Below are 27,836 nucleotides of genomic sequence, written 5' to 3' on the forward strand. Positions count from 1 at the left end.
GCTGGAAGAGATCTGGGAGTAACAAAAATGATCAATATTGAGGAGGTGTAGAGTTGCTAATATGCAAACTATGACCCATACTATAGTGATGCCATCTGGCTCACATTATCTTTTCAAATCCATGAGATTTCTTAGCACTTGTAAAAGTATGGAAGTTCTTGATTTTGGCCCATGGCAATGAAACAATGGTGAGAGAGTTCCGAGTTATGACGGTGTGTAACTTGGAGGGGTATTTGGTGACGGTGGTGTTCCTCTGCATATGCTGCTCTTATCCTTCGAGTTGGTTGAGGTTGTGGCAGAGTATAACCTGAGGCCATGATACTGAAGCTGCTTCATGTTGTGATCAGGATGCCCCTTGAGGCTGTTGCTGAATTATTATCTTTGAAGCTGAAAGCCCTAAAGCACTCAATGCTTAGATTCTTCTGTCTTCAGCTGGGTATGAAGGGATCTCATTGACATTTCAATACTAACAGACTGTACAGAGGGTGACCCTGCACCACCATTTCAGATTAAACCCAGGTTGCCGTGGAAGGAGACATGAACAATCTGGCAACCAGAGATTTCAATTAAAGCAAAATACTGAGGATGCTGGAAATTTTAAACAAAAGAGCAGAAAATTCTGGATTACTCAGCCTTAAAAAAAATTCAAAGACTCAATTTTCACCAATAGACCTTGAGATATATTAGGCCCATCGTGTCTGCTCCACCATTCAATCATGACTGATGTTTTTCAACCCTATTCTCCTGATTTTTCCCTGTAACCCTTGATACCCTTATTAATCAAGAACCTATCTGACTCTGTCTCAGACAATAAAACACTTGGCCTCCATAGCCCTCTACAGCAATGCACCACCCTCTGGCTGAAGAAATTCCTCCTCATCTCAGTTCTAAAGTGTCATGCGTTCACTCTGAGGTTGTGTCCTCGGGCCCTAGTCTCTCCTACTAGAACAGCTTCACATTGTTCAGTCTATCCATGCCTCTCAGTGTTCTGTAAATTTTCAATCAGATCCCACTTCAACCTTCTAAATCAATTGCGTCCTCAACCGCTCCTCATATGACAAGCCCTTCACCCCTGTAATCATTCTTGTGAACCTCCCCCGTACCCCCTCTGGCACATCCTTCCTTAGATAGGGGTCTCAAAACTGCTCACAATATTCCAAATGTGGTCTGACCATAGCCTAGTACAGCCTCAGCATTACATTTTTCCTATTGTATTCTAATGCTAACATTTCAATTGTCTTCCTAATTGCCAACTGAACCTGCATGTTAACATTAAGAGAATCCTGAACTAGAACTCTTAAGTCCCTTTGTGCTTCAGATTTCTAAAGCTTTTCACCATTTAGTAAATAGTCTACATCTCTATTCTTCCTATCAAAATGTATAACCTTACACTTTCCCGCATTGTATTCCACATGCCAATTCTTTGTCCCCTCTTCTAGCCTGTCTAAGACTGCAGCTTCTCCACTTCCTCAACCCTAACTGCCCCTACTCCTATCTTTGAGTTTTATCTGCAAATTTAGCAACAATGCCCTCAGTTCCTTCATCCAGATCATTAATGTATAATGTGAATAGTTGTGGTCTCAACACACACCCCTCTCCACTGCGGAACTCCACTAGTCACTGGCTGCCATCATGAAAAATAAACCTTTATCCTCACCCTCTTCCTTCTGCCAGTCAGTCAATCTGCTATCCATGCCAGTACCTTGCCCTTAACACCATGAGTCCTTATCTTATTTAGCAGCCTCCTGTGTGGCACCTTTTCAAAGATCTCCTGGAAATCCAATTGGATCACATTAACTGTCACTCCTTTGTCTAAAAACTGAAAGAACTGCGGATGCTGTACATCAGAAACAAAAATAAAAGTTGTTAGAAAAGCTCAGCATCTGTGAAGTTAATGTTTCAGGTCTGGTGACTCTTCCTCAGAACTCTCCCTTTGTCTAACTTGCTTGTTACCTCCACAAAAAATTCTAACAGATTTGTCACCTCCAGGTGAGGCAGTTGCACAGACTGGCACCTGCCTGGGAAGACTTGATACTGCCCAGTTGGTGCTTAGTCATCTGATCTCAAAGAGGGCAGGAGTAGGAACATTATAATTGACCGCAGCAGCTTGAGGTCAGAAAGTGTGGGGTGAATCAGCCAGGGTCCTCGTTCCCAATCACTTCCTAGTTGCTCCTTTGGAAAACGTGCCAGAGTGTGACTTTTTGGTAAAGACATGATTAGTTTCTGATGACTTAACGTGGTCAAAGAGCATTAGAGTGAATTCTATTTGTGTCCCGTCACTTTGAATGGAGGTCCACAAAGAGTAAGAACATTGAGCCTATGAAAGGACTTGCATAGTCAATGTGTAACTGAGTTCAAGGTTTACCCAGCCATTCCCATGAATATGGGGGAACTGTTGGTGGGAAGTTTTGTCCTTGTTGACACTGTGGGCACTGACCCCCAAAGTGACTATGTCTGTATCCAATCCTGGCCGTCAGACATAACTTATTACCAACATCTTCATTTTGGAAACCCCTGGATGACCCTGGTGGAGTTCAGCCAGTATCTAGCAACAACCTTTGCCTGGGACATCATTCTTGCTTCCCGTAATAATATGTTGTCCTCTATGGTGATCCGGTCTCTCTGGGCCAAAAAAGGTTTCAATTCTGGCTGTGATGGCCCTTTGGTATCCCCCATCACTACCAGCTGTTTCAGTTTTGCCAGGACTGGATCTTACTGCATTCAAAATTGGCTACACAGTAAAATTGGCCAGTTTGGTACTGGCTACAGCTATCCATAAATTAAAGGTGTTTCAAGTCTAATATGACTTCTCATTTGAACAAATCTGAATAGTTCCAATGTGGTCCAGTTCTGGGCCACAGAGGTTGCGATGATTGGAACTCTGACTGGACACTCTGATCTTCAATTCACTGTTAGAGTGATGGTGTACCATGTCTGAAATGGTCAGACTACTTGATACACTGTCTCATATAGTATAGGTATAGCTGTCCCACACCTTGCGATAATCAGACTCGGTCCCATTTCTTGGTTTGAGTAAGATCAATGCCTCTCTGTTCCTCTTGAATGACCCTTCAGTTGTTCTGACAATAGATGACCTCATCTTTGTCTGATCACTATGGTTTCTGATTTCTTGTTCCTTAACCAAGCTTCATATAGAAGGTATTTAAGGTTGACAGCATTTTCGCCCTCGTCTGGAGTTATATGAACTCTAGTTTATTCTACCATGGCTTCCTCTGCTTGTTTCACCTCTTCATGGTCTTGAGAGATTATCGAGGGGTAAGCTAATGGCAAGGTCCCTACTACAGTTGCCATTCCTATGGACTATCATGGCTGACTGAGGCTACAGTCCCATCAACTCTTGCAGATGAAAGGATGCCAATCCATGCTGATTTGTGATAAGCAAACTTTAGTAATTATGAATATTGAATGTCACTACATTACTTTATTGCTTTTTTTTGTTGACATCTGGGATCACATTAATTCTGAAGCATGAAACAGTCAATTGGAATCTCCATAATTGCTTGAGTTTCAGAGTAACACACCATCTTGTGGTGATAATGTCACATTACAGTAAGTTAAAAATCACACAACACCAGGTTATAATCCAACAGGTTTATTTGGAAACACTAGCTTTTAAAGCGCTGCTCCTTCATCAGGTGGTTGTGGAGTACAAGATCATAAGACACAGAATTTATAGGAAAAACATAAATTCTGTGTCTTATGATCTTATACTCCGCAACCACCTGATGAAGGAGGAGCGCTTCAAAAGCTTGTGTTTCCAAATAAACCTGTTGGATTATAACCTGATGTCGTGTGATTTTTATCTTTGTCCATCCCAGTCCAACACCAGCACCTTCAAAACATTGCAGTAATGTCACAAAAACACACTAAACCAAGTGTTTTTTTAAAGACCTGTGGATTTTAGTTATGAGAAACTGGATATAGCCTGATTGTTAACTCTGTTCTAGTGCTGAATGTAGGTTCAATCTGTCAATGAGTTGAGTTGAAGGGGGACATCATAATAACAGAAGGAAGAAGAACTTGATACCTCAGTCATTTGGTGGAATGATAGAACAATGCTTATTGCATTTCAAAACACACTCATTGTGCAAAGTTATAAAATTCCTTCAAAGGGAACTTTACTCGAAGATAATTATTAAAGGAGATAGGAGATAAGCAGGAGAGTGAGAATAGCTGTGGAATATGAAAAAGAATAGAGATTTGTTGGGAAGGATGGCCTGTTTTTGTGCTGCAACACTATGATTCTGTGACTGAATCTCTTGAAAACATCTCAAAATATTTCAAATACAATGAGACATGTTTGTGAAAGGCACTGTGTAAACATGAGTTTTATGACTGTGTAGGAGAGTGCAAGGATAAACAGAGGTCCACAAAGGAGATGGAATAGAAATGGCCAAGTAGCTTATTGTGGATTAGTGGTGCTGGAAGAGCACAGCAGTTCAGGCAGCATCCAAGGAGCAGTAAAATCGACGTTTCGGGCGAAAGCCCTTCATATTCCTGCTCCTCGGATGCTGCCTGAACTGCTGTGCTCTTCCAGCACCACTAATCCAGAATCTGGTTTCCAGCATCTGCCATCATTGTTTTTACCAAGTAGCTTATTGACCTATGACGGGTGGTTGGCTCTGATTTTTCTAGTTTTCAACAACATTACAATTAGTGATGATGATAGGAACCAGTGAATAGCCAATTAAATCAAAAATAAATAAATTAGAAGTAGAATAACTTTCCTGTTGTCCTTTAACTGACTAGAACAATTATTGTCACAATAACAATTATTGTTATAGGGGCGGCACGGTGGCACAGTGGTTAGCACTGCTGCCTCACAACGCCAGAGACCCGGATTCGATTCCTGTCTCAGGTGACTGACTGTGTGGAGTTTGCACATTCTCCCAGTGTCTGCGTGGGTTTCCTCTGGGTGCTCCGGTTTCCTCCCACCGTCCAAAAATGTGCAGGTCAGGTGAGTTGGCCATGCTAAATTGCCTGTAGTGTTAGGTAAAGGGGTAAATGTAGGGGAATGGGTGGGTTACGCTTCGGCGGGGTGGTGTGGACTTGTTGGGCCAAAGGGCCTGTTTCCACACTGTAAGTAATCTAACCTTAAATTATACAATACCATTAATGCTATAAAACACTCCAATGTACCCCACAGAACATGAATCAAATGGACACAACCAAAATAAGGGAATATTAGGGGCAAATTGAAAGCTTTGCCAAAGAGATTGGTTCAGGCTGGATCGTGTTGGAGGAGAGAGAAGTAGATGGACTTCAGGAATAAATCGTGGAGTGTGGAGCCTGGTGACAGAAGACATGATGAGTGAGTGTGTTCTGAATTCACAAGACAGCAGTCTAGCCTGTAATGTGTCTTTCTTGAAGTTCTTGTGCGAAGGCAGCTTGAAGTACCTGTGTGTGTCTCATGGGAAAGGTGTCATGACTATAGCAGACCAGGATCTGTTTCCATGCTGTACATCTCTATGACTCTAAGTGGAAATTGGCAGTCTTTATGAGATAGAGTGTAGGGTCAGGAGCTTAGTTCAGGGTTGAACATTACTATAAAAATTGCAAACATTTTGGTTCAGCCTTAATTAGAGAGGATAAGAGATGGAGGCCAGTGATGAGGTTAGAGAGTTTAAAGTGGAGGAAACAAGATAATGGCTTGTTCTTATCAAGCTATAGAGTCATAGAGACATATAGCACACAACCAGACCCTTTGGTCCAAACAGTCCATGCTGAACATAATCCTAAACTAAACCAGTTCCACCTGCCTGCTCCAGGTCCATATCCCTCTAAACCTTTCTTATTCCAGGTGTTAGATTTGGAGTTGGTGAGCACTTTTGGTGATAGTGACCACAATTCGGTCATGTTTACTTTAGTGATAGAAACGGATAGGTATATACTGCAGGGCAAGAGTTGGAGGAAGCTGGAGGAAGGACAATACGATGCGAATAGGCAAGATTTCGGCTGGGGAAGGAAACTGCAGGTGATGGGCACAATTGAAATGTGGAGCTGATTCAATGACCAGTTACTGCGGGTCCTTGATAAGTAGGTACCGGTCAGGTAAGGAGGAAGCTGTCGGGTATGGAGCTGTGGTTTACTAAGGAAGTTGAATCTCTTGTCAAGAGGAAGAAGAAGACTTATGTTAGGATGAGATATGATGGCTCAGTTAGGGCGCTTGAGAGCTACAAGTGAGCCAGGAAAGACCTAAAGGGAAAGCTAAGAAAAGCCAGAAGGGGACGTGAGAAGTCATTAGTGGATAGGATCAAGGAAAGCCTTAAGGCTTTCTTTAGGTATATCAGGAATAAGAGAATGACTAGAGTAAGATTGGGGCCAATCAAGGATAGTAGTGGCAAGTTATGCATGGAGTCAGAGGAGATGGGGAAGCACTAAGTGAACACTTTTCATCAGTATTCACATTAGGAAAAGACAATGGGTGGAGGAGAATACTGAGATACAGGCTACTAGACTAGATGGGATTGAGGAGTATAAAGAGGAGATGTTAGCAATCCTGGAAAGTGTAAATATAGAAGTCCCCTGGCCAGATGGGATTTATCCTAGGATTCTCTGGGATGGTAGGGAGGAGATTGCCAAGCCTTTGCTTTGATCTTTATGTCATTATTGTTGACAGGAATAGTGCCAGTAGACTGGAGGATTACAAATGTTGTTCCCATGTTCAAGAAGGGGAGTAGAGACAACTCTGGAAATTATAGATCTGTGAGCCTTTCTTCGATTGTGGGTAAAGTGTTGGAAAAGGTTATAAGAGAGAGGATTTACAACCATCTAGAAAGGAATAATTTGATGAGGGATAGTCAACATGGTTTTGTGAAGGGTAGGTCATGCCTCACAAACTTTATTGAGGTCTTTGTGAAGGAGACCAAACAGGCGGGTGAGGGTAAAGGTGTTGATGTGGTGTGTATGGATTTCAGTAAGGTATTTGATAAGGTTCACCATGGTAGGCTATTGGACAAAATACGGAGGCATTGGATTGAGGGTGACTTAGTGGTTTGAATCAGAAATAGGCTAACTGTACGAAGTCACAGGATTGCGGTTGATGGGAAATGTTCATCCTGGAGTTCAGTTACTAGTGGTGTGCCACAAGGATCTGTTTTGCAGCCACTGCTGTTTGTCATTTGTATAAAAGACTTGGATGAGGGCATAGAAGGATGAGTTAGTAAGTTTGTGGATGACACTAAGGTCGGTAGAGTTGTGAATAGTGACGAAGGATGTTGTAGGTTACAGAGAGACATAGATAAGCTGCAGAGCTGGGCTGAGAGGTGCTAAATGGAGTTTAATGTGGAAAAGAGTGAGGTGTTTCACTTTGGAAGGAGTAACAGGAATGCAGAGTACTGGGCTAATGGTAAGATTCATGATAGTGTACATGAGCAAAGAGATCTTGGTGTCCAGGTACATAGATCCCAGTAAGTTGCCATCCAGGTTGATAGGGTTATTAAGAAGGCATAAGGTGTGTTAGCTTTTATTGGTAGAGGGTTTGAGTTTCAGAACCATAAGATCATGCTGCAGCTGTACAAAACTCTGGTGCGGCCACATTTGGAGTAATGCGTACAGTTCTGGTCACTGCATTATAGGAAGGATGTGGATGCTTTGGAAAGGAGATTTACTAGGACATTGCCTGGTATGGAGGGAAGGTCTTACAAGGAAATGCTGAGGGACCTGTGGCTGTTTTTGTTAGAAAGTAGGTTGAGAGGTGACTTAATTGAGACATATACGATAATCAGATGGTTACATAGGGTGGACAGTGAGAGCCTTTTTCCTTGGATGGCGATGGCTAGCACGAGGAGACATAGCTTTAAATTAAGGGGTGATAGATATAGGACAGATGTCAGAGGTAGTTTCTTTACTCAGAGAGTAGTAGGGGAGTGGAATGCACTGCCTGCAACAGTAGTAGACTCGCCAACTTTAAAGGCATTTAAATGGTCATTGGGTAGGAAAAAGGACAAGAATGGAATAGTGATGGGCTTCAGGAAATCTATGAAAAAATTATTTCATACACCAGTTAGCAGGCACCTCACCTGGAGTTACAGATTATGTACATATTTCTGCAAGAGGTCTCACAATTTCCTCCCTTACTTCCCAAAACGTTCTATGATACATTAGATCAGGTCCTGGAGATTTATCCACCTTTATATTCTCTAAGACCTCCCCAAACTTCTCTTCTGTAATGTGAACTTTTTTTTTAAAACATCAAAGTTTATTTCTCTGCATTCTCTAGACTCTGTTTCTTTGTTCACGGAAAAATTGATGCAAAATAACCATTTAGTATTTCTCCCATCTCCTGGGGTTCAACACAAAGACAACTTCCTTTATCTTTAAGAGACCATACCCTCTCTCTAGTTACCCTCTTGCTCATAATGTCTTTGCAGAATCTCTTTGGATTATCCTTAACATTATCTGCCAATGCTATCTCACATCCCCTCTTTGCCTTACTGACTCCTTTTCTTAATGTTCAGCTGCAGGGACCAGCCTACACACACCATGAGTAGTGGGTCTATTTTGGTATAGACATTATACCAAAGAATAAACATTGTTCCCTTCCATGTGGGACTCCTGAGTTATTACATTGGTGACAAGGGTAAAGAAACATTTAGAACAGTCTTGACTTTCAACAAACCCCAAGACTGTGATGAGGAGTCATTGGAAAATGCAGATGTTTGGGAAACTGGGACCTAATGATTCGGGTGTGGAGGATTGGACCCAGTACACTGAAAGGATGAAATACATTTTTCAGGCCAATGGGATAGAAGGGGATCAAGAAAAAAAGTCATTCTCCTGACCACTTGTGAGGTCCTGACTTTCAGCATCAGGAAGAGTTATCCTACCCAGCAACTCTTGCGTCAATATATTTTGACAAACTGAGATATGGTAGCGGACCACTATAACACCAAACCATCTGTCACATTGCAGTGTTACAGGTTTAATAGATCAATAAACTTCCTGGGGAAGCAGTTCCTGAATTTTACTGAGGAAGTTGGCAGAACACTGAGTACAGTTCAGCACTTTGCGAAATGTTAACAGATGCTTAAAGGGAGGTGATGGCCTAGTGGTATTATCCAAATAATACCTAAATAATGTTGTGCGGACCTGAGTTCAAATCACATCTGTGGTAGGTGGTGGAATTTGAATTCAATAAAAAATCTGGAATTAAGAATCTGATGATAACCATGAATCAGTTGTTAGAAAAACCCCATCTGGTTCACTAATATCCCTTTTGTAAAGGAACTGCCATCCTTACCTGGTCTGGTCTACATCTGACTCCAGACCCAAAGCAATGTGGTTGACTCTTAGTTGCCCTATGGGCAGTTAGGAAGAGGCTATAAATGCTGCCTGGCCAGTGGTGCCCTCATCCCGTGAATGAATTTTTTAAAAATGAAGCGTGTGGGAATTAATAAAATTGCAACCCGAAGGAAGCTACAGACTGAACCTGATCCGGACTTCAAGAGCTGGCCAGTTCCTGTGAACACATGGGAAATAGGGGCCTGGGAGCTTCAGATGGTGCTTGAGTTTGGAATGCCTTCAAGTAGTAATTATTGAGCAAAAATATATTTTACCATAGCTTTAAATTTAATTGCATACATGTTTTAAAAATATGACTATCAGGAAAGAGAAGGAAATTGGATTAGAATAGATAGTTTCAATTGGAAAGATAGGTCCTTTCGAAAATCTGGCACCAGCCTGAATACAATGACATCCTGTACATTATTTGATGATTCTCAGAAAACTCTCTGAAAGGTCAGCAAGCAGAGAGCATACAAAATATCATACGCAACCAGCAGAGGGTGCACAAGAGCCTTGATTTGATTTGATACATTATTGTCACACGTATCTAGGTACAGTGAAAAGTTCTGTTTTGTGTGCAGTAATGGGAGATCATAACATACAAAGATCAGAGGGTGATTGAACAGAGCGAGGAATACAGTTATGGCTGCAAAGAAGGTGCATTAAGATCAAGATCAACATTAGATTTAAAATTTGAGAGGTCCATTCAGACGTCTAATAACAAGTGGAAGAAGCTGTTCTTGAACTTGCTGGTACATGTGTTTAAGCTTTTGTATCTTCTGCCTGATGGAAGAGGTTGGAAGAGCATAACTGGGGTGGGAAGGGCCTTTGATGATATTGGCGGCCTTTCCGAGGCAGCAACAGTATAAATGGACTCAATGGATGCAGGGGTTGGTTTGCATAATGGTCTGGCCTGTCTTCTCAACTCCCTGTAGTTTCTTGTGGTCCCAGGCAGAGCAATTGCAGTACCAAGCCGTGATGCATCTGGATAGAATACTTTCTCTGGTATATCTGTAAAGGTTGGTGAGGATCCTTATGGACATTTTCTTAGCCACCTGAGGAAGAAGAGGCATCTTCTTTACCATTACGTCAACATGGGTGATCCAGAACAGATTGTTGGTGATCATCATTCCTAGGATCCTGATGTTCTCGACCATCTCCATCTCAGTTCCATTGATGTAGATAGGATTGTGCCCTCCTCCTTGCTTTCTGAAGTCAATAATCAGCTCTTTAGTTTTGCTGACATTGAGGGAGAGATTGTTACCTTTACACCATGCCACCACGCATGGTGGCTCGGTGGTTAGTGCTGCTGCCTCACCGCGCCAGGGACCTGGCTTTGATTCCCACCTTGGGCAACTGTCTGTGTGGAGTTTGCACATTCTCCTCATGTCTGCGTGGGTTTCCTCCGAGTGTTCCGGCTTCCTCCCACAATCCAAAGATGTACAGGTCAGGTGAATTGGCCATGCTAGATTGCTCAAAGTGTTAGGTGCATTAGTCAGAGGTAAAAATAGGGTAGGGCAATGGGTTTGGGTGGGTTCCTCTTCGGAGGGTCGGCGTGGACTTGTTGGGCTAAAGGACCTGTTTCCATACTATTAGGAATCTAATCACTCTATCCTTGTGGCTTTACCATTAAATTACAACACAATCAACTGATAAAGCTAATTTGGGAATGTATTCGAATGAAGATGTAAAGGTCCCCAGCTCAATCCTGAAAGGGCTATTGTGGTCCTGTGGTAGGGACACTATCTCAGAACTAGGAATCCCAGGTTGAGGTCTTCCTGCTCTAGAGGTGTGTAATAGCAACTCTGAACAGGCTAATCAGAAAATGTCTAGAATTACAATATAGAACTCAGCCAATCCCAGCAATGTTTCGGATGAGCTCAAGTTTATGGAAGATAAAACGTGCTAGGATAGACAGAAGTTGGCTATAATAGTAGAATCAGCAAATAAGAAAAGTATGGATGAGGAACTGAGAAAGGAGGAAAGTTCATTGAAGTCTTGTAGGCAGTTTTCGTGATGGAACAGAAAGGTGGTGGAAAATCTCAGGGTGAAGTATGATATTGTGAATATTCTCAGCCAGCAAGAGATGGATGGAGTCCATAGCTAGGGACTGCAGTTTGGAGTGAGGATGATAAACAGCGGCTGAATTTTTCTAATAATCAAAGAGGATTTCTGCTCTTCAAGTAAGCAGTCTGATATTTCTGCAATGAGGAAGAATCAGAAGAGTTGACGATGGGGTAGAGCTGGGTGACATCAATGTCAACAGGACAGAAGCCTGATTTGAGGGATATGAGCATAGAGTTTCCAGAATGTTTCAGGGCCCCAGGTTCAAATCCCACTGTAACAGATGATGAAATTTGAATTAAAATAAAAATTGGAATTAAGGGTCTTATGATGACTGTGAAGCTATTGTTGATATTGCAAAATTACCTCCTGAGGAAGGGCTTATTCTTGAAACATTGATTCTTCTTCTCTTTGGATGCTGCCTGACTGACTGTGCTTTTCCAGCACCACACTCTTAGCCTCTGATCTCCAGCATCTGCAGTCCTCACTTCCTCCAAATTGTCATCCTTACCTGGTCTGGCCAACATGTGTCTCCAGATCCACAATAATATGGTTGACTTTTAACTGGCCTATGGGCTTTTAGGTAGGGCAATAAATTCTGGCCTAGGTAGTGATATCCACCCATATCCTATGAATGAATTTTTAAAAATGAAACATATTTAAAAATGAAATTGAGAGATAATGTGATTTTTAAAATACAGGAAGGAAAAGGAGGTTGGAGTTGTAGCAGTAGTTTACAAGGACATTGGGGGCTGAGAATTAGTTTTGTTAGCTATTCAACCAGACAGACAAAGTACTATTTACTTATTTAAACCCCTTAACTATATTTCAGTCAATTTTCTTCTTAGTCTTTGCTGCTCCAATAGAAATACTCCTAGAATATTACAATTCTCTTTATAAAAATAATAAATACTGCTGGACCATGCACTTAAACCTGTGATTTCTATGTGGTCATTTTCATCTCAAACATTTAATCTGAACTATCCAAATTCATCTAGACTTTTCAGTTTAAATGTCCCACTAGATGTTGATGTGCCTATTTTTAGTTTTGGAAACATACTATTTAAACAAAGGTTAAGTTAACTGCAATTATGGGTAATCTGCTATTGCAGGAGATATTGTCTCTTGTGACAAACAACCTGCTTTGAGATTCTTCAAACTTTAAATGTAGGCAATTTGTAGAGTTACTTGTCTTCAAACTATGGACTATGCACTGTCATAGTCGCCCTTAGCTATCACATCTCAAATACCTCAACCTCCAGTCCTGACTCCCACTCCTCACTGTTCTATTGTCAATCATTCTCTCCCATTGATCACATCTGTGAATCCAACCACTTACATCCCCTACCTCAACAGGATTAGCGGTTCTGGATTAGTGGTGCTGGAAGAGCACAGCAGTTCAGGCAGCATCCAAGGAGCTTCGAAATCGACGTTTCGGGCAAAAGCCCTTCATCAGGAATAAAGGCAGTGAGCCTGAAGCGTGGAGAGATAAGCTAGAGGAGGGTGGGGGGGAGGTGGGAGAGAGAAAGTAGCATAGAGTACAATGGGTGAGTGGGGGAGGGGATGAAGGTGATAGGTCAGGGAGGAGAGGGTGGAGTGGATAGGTGGAAAAGGAGATAGGCAGGTAGGACAAGTCCGGACAAGTCATGGGGACAGTGCTGAGCTGGAAGTTTGGAACAAGGGTGAGGTGGGGGAAGGGGAAATGAGGAAACTGTTGAAGTCCACATTGATGCCCTGGGGTTGAAGTGTTCCGAGGCGGAAGATGAGGCGTTCTTCCTCCAGGCGTCGGGTGGTGAGGGAGCGGCAGTGAAGGAGGCCCAGGGCCTCCATGTCCTCGGCAGAGTGGGAGGGGAAGTTGAAATGTTGGGCCACAGGGCGGTGTGGTTGATTGGTGCGGGTGTCCCAGAGATGTTCTCTAAAGCGCTCTGCTAGGAGGCGCCCAGTCTCCCCAATGTAGAGTAGACCGCATCGGGAGCAACTGATACAATAAATGATATTAGTGGATGTGCAAGTGAAACTTTGATGGATGTGGAAGGCTCCCTTAGGGCCTTGGATAGAGGTGAGGGGGGAGGTGTGGGCGCAGGTTTTACAGTTCCTGCGGTGACAGGGGAAAGTGCCAGAATGGGAGGGTGGGTTGTAGGGGGGCGTGGACCTGACCAGGTAGTCACGGAGGGAACGGTCTTTGCGGAAGGCGGAAAGGCGTGGGGAGGGAAATATATTCCTGGTGGTGGGGTCTGTTTGGAGGTGGCGGAAATGTCGGCGGATGATTTGGTTTATGCAAAGGTTGGTGGGGTGGAAGGTGAGCACCAGGGGAATTCTGTCCTTTTTACAGTTGGAGGGGTGGGGTCTGAGAGCGGAGGTGCGGGATGTGGACGAGATGCTTTGGAGGGCATCTTTAACCACGTGGGAAGGGAAATTGCGGTCTCTAAAGAAGGAGGCCATCCGGTGTGTTCTGTGGTGGAACTGGACCTCCTGGGAGCAGATACGGCGGAGGCGGAGGAATTGGGAATACGGGATGGCATTTTTGCAAGAGATAGGGTGGGAAGAGTTGTAATCCAGGTAGCTGTGGGAGTCAGTGGGTTTGTAAAAAAATGTCAGTGTCAAGTCGGTCATCACTAATGGAGATGGAGGGGTCCAGGAAGGGGAGGGAGGTGTCAGAGATGGTCCAGATAAATTTAAGGTCAGGGTAGAATGTGTTGGTGAAGTTGATGAATTGCTCAACCTCCTCGCGGGAGCACGAGGTGGCGCCAATGCAGTCATCAATGTAGCGGAGGAAGAGGTGGGGAGTGGTGCCAGTGTAATTACTTCTGGATTAGTGGTGCTGGAAGAGCACAGCAGTTCAGGCAGCATCCAAGGCCTGGATTAGTGGATTAGCCATGGCAAATGCAGGGTTACAGGGATAGAGTAGGAGCTGGGGCTGGGTGGGAAGCTCTTTATGGGGACTTGATGGGCCAAACGGCCTGCTTTCTCACTGTTGGGATTCTATGATTCATCTCTACCCACTGTGATTCTCTCCACCCCCACAACCATCCAATAGATCTGCCTCCCTCTAATTCTGACCGCTTGAAGATTCCCTATGTGAGTCATGCTGTGACTTTTGGTGTTGCTGTCTGGTCTTAATCTCTGACGTTAAATGCATTATACAAATACAAGTTGCTGTCATTGTTGTGAGGGTAAAAAATATTATCATTGAACAGGCAGGAGAGTCGGAGAAATTTCTTTATATAGAACATTGTTGGAATACGGAACATTTCTATAGGGAGTGGTTGAGACAGAGAAAATTGCATGTTTAAAAGAAAAATGATACACATTTGAACAGAATAGAGGGCTGTGGAGTTAGAATTGGATAGTAACTGACTCTTTGTTGTAACAAAGAGTCAGTAAAGACAACATGAGCCAAAAACTGTGGAACTCTTCAGAAATGTTTTGGATTATTTATAAATAGTTGAATGTTCAGCAGCCAAACATTCAAACCCATTCTGAATTTCAAAATTACTTTTGATCTGAAGAAAGACATTTGAATATTCTGTAATTAACAGACACCCCAGACTCACTTTAGTGGCTTTGAAACTGTAGCCCCATGTGGATTATAAGGCCCTGAATGTGAGTACGTACTCTGCTAACCTGTCTTAGTCTTTCCCCTTTCTTTTATTTCAGAAATGGTGTTACGAAATTGTCAGAGTCCCAACAAGTTTCATTGCGTACGTCTCACAACCAGTAATTTGTGAGTTCATTTTGGAGTTCATTCTGACCTTTCTCCACTCTGACAGCTGCTCTGCTTCACTGAAAGTGTGTGTCTATGTGGATGCACAAACTAGGGTGTGGTGGATAATTTATGACTGGCAGGAACACCAAGGTAGATGGGTTAATTCTATTCAGCAATTCCAAACTACAAGCATAGATAAAGGGTTTTGTGAACCTAAACACTGGCAACTATGGAAGTATAGATAGTTGACTCCTTCCTTAGCTGGCTCAGTATCAAATTTTATTTGATAACTCTATAGTAAACTGTCTGTATCCATTTCTTACATTAAAGACAGAATATATGTGTGAGCTGTTGCATTATCAAGAGAGTCAGAGGATACATTTCCCTAATTTGGAATGGAAATGTTTAATGTGGAGAGTCAATTCTGGGAAGTCTGTTTAAAATTGACACGTGATTTCAGTTTTCCTTTACTTTGATTCAGAATACATTAATTATACATAATTATATTTAAAATTAATTTGATTTTAATGTTAAAATGCAAACATTTTCAGAGAACTTTATGTTTCAATATTCTGATTGGCATTTTTAAGCTGTCACTTTTTAATAAAAACAATAGACTTTCAGATACTGGAAATCTGACACAAAAACAGAAAGTGCTGGAAAAGCCCAGTAGGCCTGGAAGCATCCATGGAGACAGAAACAGAACCACAGAATTGTCACAGCACAGAACGACCACATTGGTTTTCTAACCAAACAATTCATTTAGTGCCATTCTCCCAATTTCTCCCTGTTAACCCCGCACATCGTTTCCCTTTCAAGTAGCAATTTATTTCCATTTGTCTTGATTGAACCTGCCTCCACCTTACTCTCATTCCAGACACTGTCTACCACAATATTTCTTTGTAATTCGTAATTTGATCTTTTTATCCATGTCACTCACAATGTGACTTATCATAGTGCCATTGGAAGTTTTGAATACGAGGCATTCACACAGAACCATGCTGGACATTACTAGTCAAATGTGCCAAAGTCAGAAGTCACACGACACCAGATTATAGTCCAACAGTTTTATTTGAAATCACAAACTTTCGGAGTCTCCTAATGAAGGGCTGTGCTCTGAAAGCTTGTGATTTAACTCCTTCCAAGAGGATCCCTGACTATGAGGTCATTAATTATTCCTGTCTGATGACTTGGGAGCAGATCTAAGAGAGCTTCCTTCCTGTTGGACTATAATCTGGTGCTGTGTGATTTTTAACTTTGTACACCCCAGTCCAACACTGGCACCTCCAAATCATGACTGCGATCGACACCACTAACTGCTGGCTTAAAGTGGAGAGGATCTCCAAGAAGATCGCGCATATCGACACAGACATCAAGTTTCTACAGAAATGCAGGCAAGCAGGAAAGATCCCAAAAGGATTACGGATCATGAACCCACTCAAGTCGACCTACAACACAGACCACGCAGAGAGACTTTGCCACCGCCCCTCTCACAAACTCCTTAATCATCTCATGCACCAACTCTACAGCAGGTGCCACAACCTTGAAATTCAGATGGAGTTCACACTCTCATCCTGCGCTCAGGATACAGCAGTACAATTTCGCGACATTGCCAAACAGACAAGGCGACAAAACTACACCACGTACATGCACACCGAGAACAAAAAACTGGAGAAACTTGGCATTCTCACCAGTAGTAGCAAAGGCCACCCTGGCGCTACAGTGGATAATATTATCACTGAGGGGAAGTCGATTATCGACTTATCGGACCACACCCTTTGACCGGAAAACATTGACATCCTGAGCAGGGGTCTCAACTTCTGCCCCACCACCAAAATGGACCACTTGGTTCTTGCAGCAGACACGGAGGAGTTCATCAGATGAATGAGACTCTGGGAATTCTTTCAAGGTGCCGGCAGTGATCCCAACGAGCCCACTGATGAACTGGAACAGTCATCACAGGGATCTGTAGAGGAGCGACCAAAGAAGGTGTCAACATGGACCTCACCGGAGGGCCGCTGCCCTGGGCTTGACATGTATGCTCAAACTGTCAGGAAATATAGAAATGTCAGATTCATCAGCCGTACCCACAATTTAGAGCAAAACACCACCCGTTCACAACACAACGCCATACAGGCTCTCAAAACCAATCACAACATTGTTATCAAACCAGCAGATAAAGGAGGAGCCATTGTCATTCAGAATAGAACAGATTACTGCAAGGAAGTGTACCAACAACTGAACAACCAGGAACACTACAGGCAACTACCAGCTGATCTGACCAAAGAACACACCCGTGAATTAAACACATTGATCAGGACTTTGGATCCAGTCCTTCAGAGTTCCCTACGTGCCCTCATCCCATGTACTTCTCGTGTAGGCAACTTCTACTGCCTTCCAAAGATACACAAAGCCAATACAACAGGACGTCCCATCGTATCAGGCAATGGGACCCTGTGTGAGAATCTCTCCGGCTATGTTGAAGGCATCTTGAAACCCATTGTACAGGGATCCCCCAAGCTTCTGTCACGACACTACGGATTTCGTACAGAAACTCAGCACCCATGGACCAGTTGAACTGGGAACATTCATCATCACAATGGACGTTTCAGCACTCTACATCACCATCCCCACAATGATTGCACCATAGCAACAGCCTCAGTACTCAACACCAACAACTGCCAATCTCCAAACACCGTCCTACAATGCATCCGCTTTATCCTAGATCACAACGTCTTCATCTTTGACAACCAGTTCTTCATCCAGACACATGGAACAGCCAAGGGGACCAAATTTGCACCCCAATATGCCAACATCTTCATGCACAGGTTCGAACAAGATTTCTTTTCTATGCAGGATCTCCAATCAACATTATACACCAAGTACGTTGATGACATTTTCTTCCTCTGGACCCGTGGCGAGGAGTCATTGATAAAACTACACTGTGATATCAACAAGTTTCATCCCACCATCAAACTCACCATGGACTACTCTTGACTATCTGTCTCATTCTTGAACACATGCATCTCCATCAAGGATGGACACCTCAGCACCACACTCTACTGCAAACCCACAGACAACCTCACAATGCTACACTTCTCCAGCTTCCACCCAAAATATATTAAAACAGACATCTCCCATGTACAAGCCCTACGTGTACACTAGATCTGCTCAGATGAGGAGGAACGTGACGGGCACCTGGAAGTACTCAGGGATTGCCTCATAAGAACAGAGTACAATGCTCAACTCATCGACCCCCAGTTCTGACGTGCCACAGCAAGGAACCATAATGACCTCCTCAGGAGACAGACACGGGCTGCAATTGACAGGGTACCCTTCGTTGTCCAGTACTTCCCAGGAGCTGAAAAACTATGCCATGTTCTTCGTGACCTGCAACACATTATCAATGAGGATGAGCACCTAGCCAAGACCTTCCCCACACCTCCACTGCTCGCCTTTAAATAACCACCAAATCTCAAACAGATCATTGTTCGTAGCAAACTGCCTGGCTTTCAGGACAACTCCATTCAACCCTGTCATGGTAGGCGCTGCAAGACGTGTCAGAATGTGGACATGGATACCACTATTACATGTGGAGACACCTCCCACCATGTACGTGGCAGGTACTCATTTGACTCAGCCCACGTTGTCTATCTTATACGCTGCAGGCAAGGATGCCCTGAGGCATGGTACATTTGGGAAACTGAGCAAAGGCTATGGCAACGGATGAATGGGCACTGCACAACAGTCAACAGACAGGAGCGTTCTCTCCCAGCTGGGGAGCACTTCAGCGGCCCAGGACATTCGATCGTGTACCTTGGGTGACCATCCTTCAAGGCGGACTTCAGGACAGGCAGCAGCGAAAAGTGGCTGAGCAGAGGCTGATAGCTAAGTTCCGTACCCATAGGGAGGTCCTCAACCGGGACCTTGGGTTCATGTCACACTACAGCTGACCACCATACACTATACACACACACAAACACACACACTCCCACACTCACACATGCATCTTCTCACAGACTTAGACCACTTTACACTCATACACCCATATACACTCTCCCTCATAGACACTCACAACCCTCCAACTCAGACACACACACTCGCACTTCTACAGACACACACACTCACACATGCACCCTCTCACAGACTTAGACACTTTATACTCACATATACACACAAATACACTGTCTCTCACACTCACAACCCCCCACCACAGACAGACAGACACACATACAAACCCACATGCACACATTTACATATACATTTGTGGGGTGAATTTGTACTTGCAGAGTTACATTGTACTTTGCTCAAAAACTGCAGGAATCCATGTAAGACTGTTAACTCACTTTTTTAGATTAGAATCAGTCTAAACTGACTGGCACAGACAGGAAACACAGGGGGCTAACACCTTCAACGTATTATCTGGCTGACACCAGTTGTTACAGTCAACCTGAGAATGTAACTTTTTAAAAAAGGTTTTGTGATTTACATATGAAAGAAATGAGACTATCATGGTATTCTAACAGATGAAAGACTCAACAAACAATCAAGGTACTTTTCAATGTATAATTTCAGTTATATCACACTGTAAATTTTTGCTATAAATTCTGTGTCTTACAGTTGTGTCCTCCACAACCACCTGATGGAGCGGCGCTCCGAAAGCTAGTGCTTCCAATTAAACCTGTTGGACTATAACCTGGTGTTGTGTGATTTTTAACTTTGTACACCCCAATCCAACACCGGCACCTCCAACTCATTCCTCCCTAATTGGTTCCATTACATGCTGTTCAAGAAAACTATCTTAGATATACTCAACAAACTCCTCCTCAAGGCTGGTTCTGACCGAGCTGGTTCGACCAATCTACATGCAATTAAAATCCCCCATGATAATAGCTGTACCATTTTTGCAGGCATTAGTTACTTCCTTGTTTATTGCCCATCCCAATGTGATGTTATTATTTGGTGGCCTAGAGACTACACCTAACAGTAACTTCTTCTTGGAATTCCTAATTTCCACCCAAATAGATTCAACCTCATGCTCCATAGAACCTATATCATCTCTCAGCACCGCCCTGATGAAAGCTGAACAATTAAGCATAGTCAAGTTTGAAAAATACAGCTTTTTAATCAGTAAAAGGATCAAGTTAGGAGAAAAAGGCAGGAAAGTGGAATTGTGGATTATCAGATCAGCCATGATCTCATTAAATGGCAGGGCTCACTCACTAAGATGAATGGCCTAATTTTGTCTTACATCTTTTGCTCTTACCTGAATGTTGCCCTTTGACAACATCACCAAAGGATATTTTAGTGTTGTATGAGCACTGATGATACCCAGCTTCACCCATGGCTTACTTCTTTTGACCTCTGACATTATTAGTCCTTTGTCTGCTGTCAAGGCCTGTTCACCTATCATCTTTGTGCTCACTGTCCTACAATAATTACCAGCTAATAATACCTCAATTCTAAAATTCTCATCTTATTTTAATTCCTCTCAGGCCTCCCACCTTTCTGATTCTGTAATCCCCTTCAGCTGTACAACCCTTTAATATATCCTCAGTCTTTGATTAAAGCCTCTTGAGCATTCCTAATTTTAATTGCTCCAACATTAGTGACTGTGCTATCACCTGCCTAAGTCACTGAATTTCATTCCTAACTTTTCTGCTTCTTTATCTCTCTTTCTGCTTTTAAGGAAGTAGTGATTTTAATGAAGTCAGTCAGATAGACCTCATAGAATATGAGTTCCCTGATTGGGGATGTTAATCTGGTCCAATCTGGGAGCCTTGCAGGAGTGTCAGAGATTCTGATCATTCTGAGAGCTGCCTCTGAATGAGTTGGATTAATGTCAAGGATATTCCATGTGTAAGTAAAGGGTGACTTGGTGGCAGGATACCAGCCTCCATGGACTTGTTTCAAATACACTCCTTGAAACTTACTTATTTGGCCAGGCATTTGGCTGTCTAATATCTTATTGGCTCGGAGGCTGGTTTGCACATTGGCAATGCACAGTGATGCCAACAGTGTAGGTTCAATTCCTGAGGTTATTATGGATTATCCTCCTTAACCTTTTCCTTTGCCTGAGCCGTGGTGACCCTCAAATCACCAATTGTATTCCTCTAATGTGTGAGAATAGACTTATGGCCCCCTATGGGTCAGACACCTATTTTCTTTCATAATGCTATGACATTTCTTGACATTTTTAATTATAATAAAGTGCTATGTAATGCAAGTTGTTGGTCATTGGACATCTTAGCTGATGTGTTCCCTATATTAGCTGATACTCCTCAAAAACACTACAGGTGCTGTAAATTATTTTGGAACAGTCTGACAAAACGTTGTCTGTTGCTGCATGTGTTTTTTTTGAGGATTACAATTCTGTGTGAATGAGTTACTGACAATTCAATGTGATGATCATAGAGTCATAAAGATGTACAGCATGGCAACAGACCCTTCGGTCCAACTTGTCCATGCCCACCAGATATCCCAACCCAATCTCGTCCCACCTGCCAGCACCTGGCCCATTTCCCTCCAAACCCTTCCTATTCATATACCCATCCAGATGCCTTTTAACTGTTGCAATTGTACTAGCCTCCACCACTTCCTCTGGCAGCTCATTCCATACACGTACCATCCTTTGCATGAAAACGTTGCCCCTCAGTTGAGAAATAGTAGTGCTGAAATTATGTATGGGAGTTGAAGTGTTGGGGAGGCATTATTGATATACAATCTTTCATGAATGGCTTTTGTTGTGCGATAGCAGTGTTCCGAACTCTGAGTTGGGAGGCCTGAGTTCAAGTTCCACTTGATCCAGAGGTGTGCCAAAATATTTGGTTAAAAATATATACAACCTGCCAGAGATAGAGCATGTGGAATTATGCTTACTGCATTGAATTTAAGGAAGATACAGATACATTCCTCAATTTTAAAGGCATCAAAGGTTATGTAAAGAAACTGGGAGTGTGATATCGAGATAAAGGATCTGCCACAATTAGCATAGTCACTCAGTGGTTAATACTACTGCCTCACCGTACCAGGGACCCAGGTTCAATTTCAGCCTCAGGTAACTGTCTGTGTGGACTTTGCATATTCTCCCTGTGTCTATGTGGGTATCTGCTGGATGCTCTGGTTAAACCTGGGTTCCTGGTACAGTGAAGCAGCAGTCCTCACACAGTCTAAAGGTGCTGGTTAGGTGCATAGGTTATGCTAAATTTTGTGTACTGTGCAGTCTAGGTGGATTAGCCATAGGAAATGCAGGGCTACTGGGGTGGAATGCTTTTTGAATGGGCCAAATGGCCTCAATAGGGATTCTATGGAAAAGCTAAACGGCATTCTTCAGTTCCTGGTTTGAGTGGACAATTCTACAATTCCTGATGAAGGGCTTTTGCACGAAACGCCGATTTTCCTGCTCCTCGGATGTTGCTTTTCCAGCTCCACACTCTCAATTCTACACTGTCGCCTAATTCTACAGGGAAGACTACAAGTCCCAGCGGCCTTTGCAAAGGGGCGTATATGCGCAGTATGCCCGGCGTGGCGCGTTTGCGTGATGACGCACAGCACGGCGCGGCTTTGGGCGAGCGCGATGAAGAGGGCGGCGGAGGCGGCCGGTGTAAGATGAGTTCAGGTGAGAGGGGGATACGTCCCTGGGTGAGGCGGTGAGACAGGGGCAACGAGGGATAGGGCGCAGTCTGGAGGCCTCAGAGCTATCAGTAGGAGCCGGTGATGCTGCTTCAGTGAATGGTCCGGCATCTTGTTTCGTTCCCCATCAGCAGCTCCCCACCCGGAGCCTCCTGAGTAACACACAGGGAAGAAGCTGCAGTGATGGATTGAAACCAGCCCACACTGCACCCAGGCTACCACCCCCCCCCCCTCACCACCCTCACCCTGTCACTGATGGATGTTTGTTGTCGCCGCATTGCTCCTATCGGGTTCGCTAGCAGGGATGCAGTAGTGAGTCCATCCGTTAGTTGTCTGGAACCCATGCTTTATGGGCTGGAGCAAGTCGGTATTATACAGCATCTTTTTAATTATCGTTAAATATCCAAAGGGATCTGAATGAGAAGGGATGGGATTGAGCGAGAGAGGAATTTGGGAATGTGACTGAGATCTGTGTTGAAGAGACAAGGTACTGATTCAATTCTTGCTTTGTAGTTTGTTTTGTTTCGATCTAAGTAATAATGTATGAGAACTAAGATGAATAATTATGCTCTGTTAAGTATATGTGTGGTTTGGCACCTTTGCTGAATCCATGTTTGGTGCCATTCACTGATGAATACTGAACTTGTAACTTTTGAAGTCAAATTTCTAGTCTGTCCATTGTTTTTGTAATGCTGATTAAGTTGTGTCTGAACATTGGTACTAGACAACTGAACAGAAGTCTGTAGTAATACTTATTGTAATGTGGACTGTCTGTGTTCTATGGAATTGTTTTTCCAATTCAAGGGTATCAAGAGTAGATAAGCTTGTACAAGACTATTAGAGATCAGAGCTATTTATCTGTGCATGACACTGTGTGATACTATCTTAGTTGCTTTCTTCCACAGTATTTATCATAAATTTAGCAACATAATTTTTATCTTTGGAGTGTGTCGTCCATTAACAGAGGTTTAAAATTAATCTGAGTGAATGAAACATCCACATTTCATCTTACATTAAATTTCACTGTATTGCAGCCCTTGCCAATATCTACTTGTATCCTTTCCTCCATTGCACTGAATTCAATATCCTTGTCTTTAGGTCTTAACTTCCTCTTTCCACAATTGCTTTGCAAGTTCCTCCAATTTATTCAGTCTTATTTTAAGCCTGTTTTCTACACTATTCCAATTTGGAAATCTCTTGGCATTCTCTAATTCCTTCTTTCCTTGTGGAAAATTGCATTAGGTCTCTGGGGGTGTGAGGGGTATTTGATAGCATAGTAGATATGTTTCTAAACTAGTAAACTAAATGCTGGTTTAATGATCCAGAGATGTGTGTTCAAATCCTATTATGATGGCTAGCAAATTTAAGTTCAGCAATGAATAAAGTTTGGAATAAATCAAAATGGGACCAGGAAATTACCAGATTGTTGTTAAAAGTGCATCTGGTTCATTATTATTCATCGAATATCCTTTCAGGGATGAAAATTTGGTGTCCTTACTCAGTTTGGTCAGACCCCAGACCAACAACGATGTGGTTGCCTTTTAATCTGAAATAGTTTAGCAAGCTACTCCATTCTATTTGAGTGGGCAACAGTTGTTTGCATTTGTCTATGATACCCATTTGAATAAAAAAAACTTTCTGAAATGCTGTTTTGCTAACCTTTTTGCATCAGGGAGCTTCTGCTAAGTCTTTTTTGAATGAGGTTTTAGTTGACTCCCTTATGTGAAGCAACATGGGATGTTTATTTATGTTAAAAACTTCTTGCTAGTAGAAAATTTTAATTGATCTGGAAAATTATGACCTTCAATAATTTGTCAAGGTGGAGCAGTGAATCTTTGAATGTTATCCAAAACTGCTGTGTCTGCATCTGTCTGCAGATCTGATATATGCCTGGGTCAGTTAAGTTATTTGGAAATTTGTAGAATCATTGTCTAAAGTCTAGAATCCTGCCTTGTCAACACCGTGACTACACCACACAAACTGATTCAGTTAACTCATTGCCATCTACTGAGAACAATTGGGCGAGGTGATAAATGCTAACCTTGCTAATTCCATTCTCATCCATGAAAATAGTTGCATTCACTGTCTCTCTGTCAAATAAGTAAGGTGATTGGAATGTTACACTTCAATCAAAGATTGATTGTGACTGTTGGGAACAGTGGTTGTCCTGAGATCATGAGAATAACAGCAAGGAAGTATGCTGTGTCTATTGTACCATTGTGATAAATGGTGTAGAGTTAGCAGTTTTGTTCTTTTATCATTTAGGTTGTACTTTTAAAGAGATTTGGAGCTGGGTGAAATGAGGGAGCCCTGTATATCTAACATAGAGTCATAGAGATGTACAGCATGGAAACAGACCCTTCGGTCTAACTCGTCCATGCTGACCAGATATCCCAACCTAATCTAGTCCTGTTTGCCAGCGCTTGGCCCATGTCCCTCTAAACCCTTGCTATTCATATATCCATCCAGATGCCTTTCAAATGTTGCAATTGTATCAGCACCCCTGGCAGCTCATTCCATACACGTACCACCCTCTGTGTGGAAATTAAATTGCCCCTTAGGTCTCTCTTATATCTAGATTAGAGTGGTGCTGGAAAAGCACAGCAGGTCAGACAGCATCCAAGGAGTAGGAAAATTGATGTTTCGGGCAAAAGCCCTTCATCAGGACTCTTTTATATCTTTCCCTTCTCACCCTAAACCTATGCCCTCTAGTTCTGGACTCCCCCACTCTAGGGAAATCTTGCTGTACGCTAGAGTGTTTTTGCAAGGGCACAGTGTTTGCATGTTGTTGCGTTTTTGGCTTCTTTCTCAACATACCTCTACTTCCTAATCTGCGGTAGCGCCTCATCCCCAATGTTTCATGAGTAGCAAATTTATTTTTTAAAATGAAGGCACTGTTGCTCTGCCTATATACTGTTGTTTATGTGTTTGTTATTGATGATTTGAACAATTTTTCAACAACAAATTTAGGGTGTCTCACAACATGGTAACATATTTTACAGAGTAACTTAGAGTGTTTTACAGAGTGCTGAGTAACTTCCTGACTCTTCAATGCCTGTCCACTTTGCTCAAGGCACAAGTCTGGATGTGATGGAATACTCTACTCTTACCTGGGTCAATTTTGTAAAATTCCCTTTGAAACAGCACTGCGGATGTATCTACCTTCCTGTGGATTGTAATCTCTTCTAGCTCCTAATCCTCTGACAGATACCTGCTCTTCCAATGCTGGTCCATTGAGCATCCTCTAATTAATTATTTCAACATTGTCAAAGAGTCATAAAGATGTACAGCATGGAAACAGACCTTTCAGTCCAACTCATCCATGCTGACCAGATATCCTAACCTAATCTAGTCCCATTTGGCCAGCACTTGGCCCATATCTCTCTCAACCCTTCCTATTCTTATATCCATCCAGCTGCCTTTTAAGTGCTGTAATGGTACTAGCCTCCACCACATCCTTTGGTAGCTCATTCTACACATGCATGACCCTTTGCATGAAAAAAGTGCCCCTTTGGTCCCTTTTATATCTTCCCCTTCTCACCCTAAACTTACGCCCTCTAGTTCTGGACTCTCCCACCACAGGGAAAAGACTTTGTCTATTTCCCCTATCCATGTCCCTCATGATTTTATAAACCTCTATAAGGTCACCCCTCATTCTCCGATGCTCCAGGGAAAACAGCCCCACCCTATTCCACCTCTCCCTGTAGCTCCGATCCTCCAATCCTGGCAACATCCTTGTAAATCTTTTCTGAACCATTTCAAGTTTCACAGCATCTGTCCGATAGGAAGGAGACCAGAATTGCACGCAATATTCCAAAAGTGGCCTAATCAATAAAGGAGAGCTTTCCATATGCCACCTTCACTATCCGATCTACCTGCGACACTACTTACGAGCAGCTATGAACCAGCATTCCAAGGTCTCTTTCGACAGCAACACTCCCTAAGACCTTACCATTAAATGTATAAGTCCTGCTAAGATTTGCTTTTCCAAAATGCAGCACCTCACATTTATCTAAATTAAACTCCATCTGCCACTCCTCAGCCCAATGGCCCATCTGATCAAGATTTAGTTGTACTATGAGGTAACCTCCTTCGCTGTCTACTACACCTCCAATTTTGGTGTCATCTGCAAACTTACTAACTATACCTCCTATTTCCATATCCAAACTTTTTTATATAAATGATGAAAATTTGTGAACCCAGCACTGATCCTTGTGGCACACCACTGGTCATGGGCCTCCAGTCTGCAAAGCAGCCTTCCACTACCACCTTCTACCATTTGAGCCAGTTCTGTCTCCAAATGGCTCGTTCTCCTTGTATTCCATGAGATCTAATCTTGCTAACCAGTCTCCCATGGGGAACCTTGTCGCACACCTTACTGAAGTCGATATAGATCACGTCCACCACTCTGCCCTCATCATTCCTCTACGTTACTTCTTCAAAGATATTCTATCAAGTTCATGAGACATGATTTCCCACATACAAAGCCATGTTGACTACCCCTAATCAGTTCTTGCCTTTCCAAATACTTGTAAATCCAGTCCCTCAGGATTCTCCCCAACAACTTGCCCACCACTAATGTCAGACTCACTGGTCTATAGTTCCCTGGCTTTTCCTTACCACCTTTCTTAAATAGTGGCACCATGTTAGCCAACCTCCAGTCTTCCGGCACCTCACCTGTGACTATTGATAATACAAATATCTCAGCAAGGGCCCCAGCAATCACTTCCCTAGCTTCCCACAGAGTTCTAGGATACACCTATTAGGTCTTGGGGGTTTATCCACTTTAATGCATTCTACAACATCCAGCACCACCACCTCTGTAATATGGACATTTTCAAGATGTCACCATCTACTTCCCTACATTCTATTTTTGTCTTCAGCTGTTAAGACCCAAAGCTTTTGAGTTCCCTCCTAAAGCCTCTCCTATGTTTTGCCTCCGTTCCCCAAATCTACCATTGTGACTGAGCGTATCTGCCATAGTATCTTAAGTTTTTGATAACACTCTCCTGTGAAGTGTCTTGGGATATTTTCAGACATTAAAAGCACTGGATCAAGTTGGGGAACTCCCTCCCTAATACCAATGTGGGTCCAGCTACTCTACCTGGATTGCAGTGGTTCAAGATGT

General features: G+C 42.9%; 1 protein-coding gene across 5 annotated transcripts in view; it reads left to right on the forward strand.

Moving 5' to 3' along the window:
- Nucleotides 1-27,836, forward strand: part of atp13a2 (ATPase cation transporting 13A2) — a 131,346-nt gene that overhangs the window by 17,508 nt on the left and 86,002 nt on the right. Inside the window, exon 1 of one of the 5 annotated variants that reach the window (XM_072586598.1) lies at nt 22,627-22,694. The exons of 3 other annotated variants lie outside the window; for them this stretch is intronic. In XM_072586598.1, coding sequence (XP_072442699.1) covers nt 22,685-22,694 — 10 coding nt within the window. In that variant the 5' untranslated portion in view covers nt 22,627-22,684. Of the gene's footprint in view, nt 1-22,626; nt 22,695-22,964; nt 23,196-27,836 lie in introns of those variants that run through there. One more of the 5 variants, XM_072586599.1, reaches the window with a different exon arrangement.

This window comes from Chiloscyllium punctatum, chromosome 16 (genome assembly GCF_047496795.1).
Source record: "Chiloscyllium punctatum isolate Juve2018m chromosome 16, sChiPun1.3, whole genome shotgun sequence".
NCBI classification, from domain to species: Eukaryota; Metazoa; Chordata; class Chondrichthyes; order Orectolobiformes; family Hemiscylliidae; genus Chiloscyllium; species Chiloscyllium punctatum.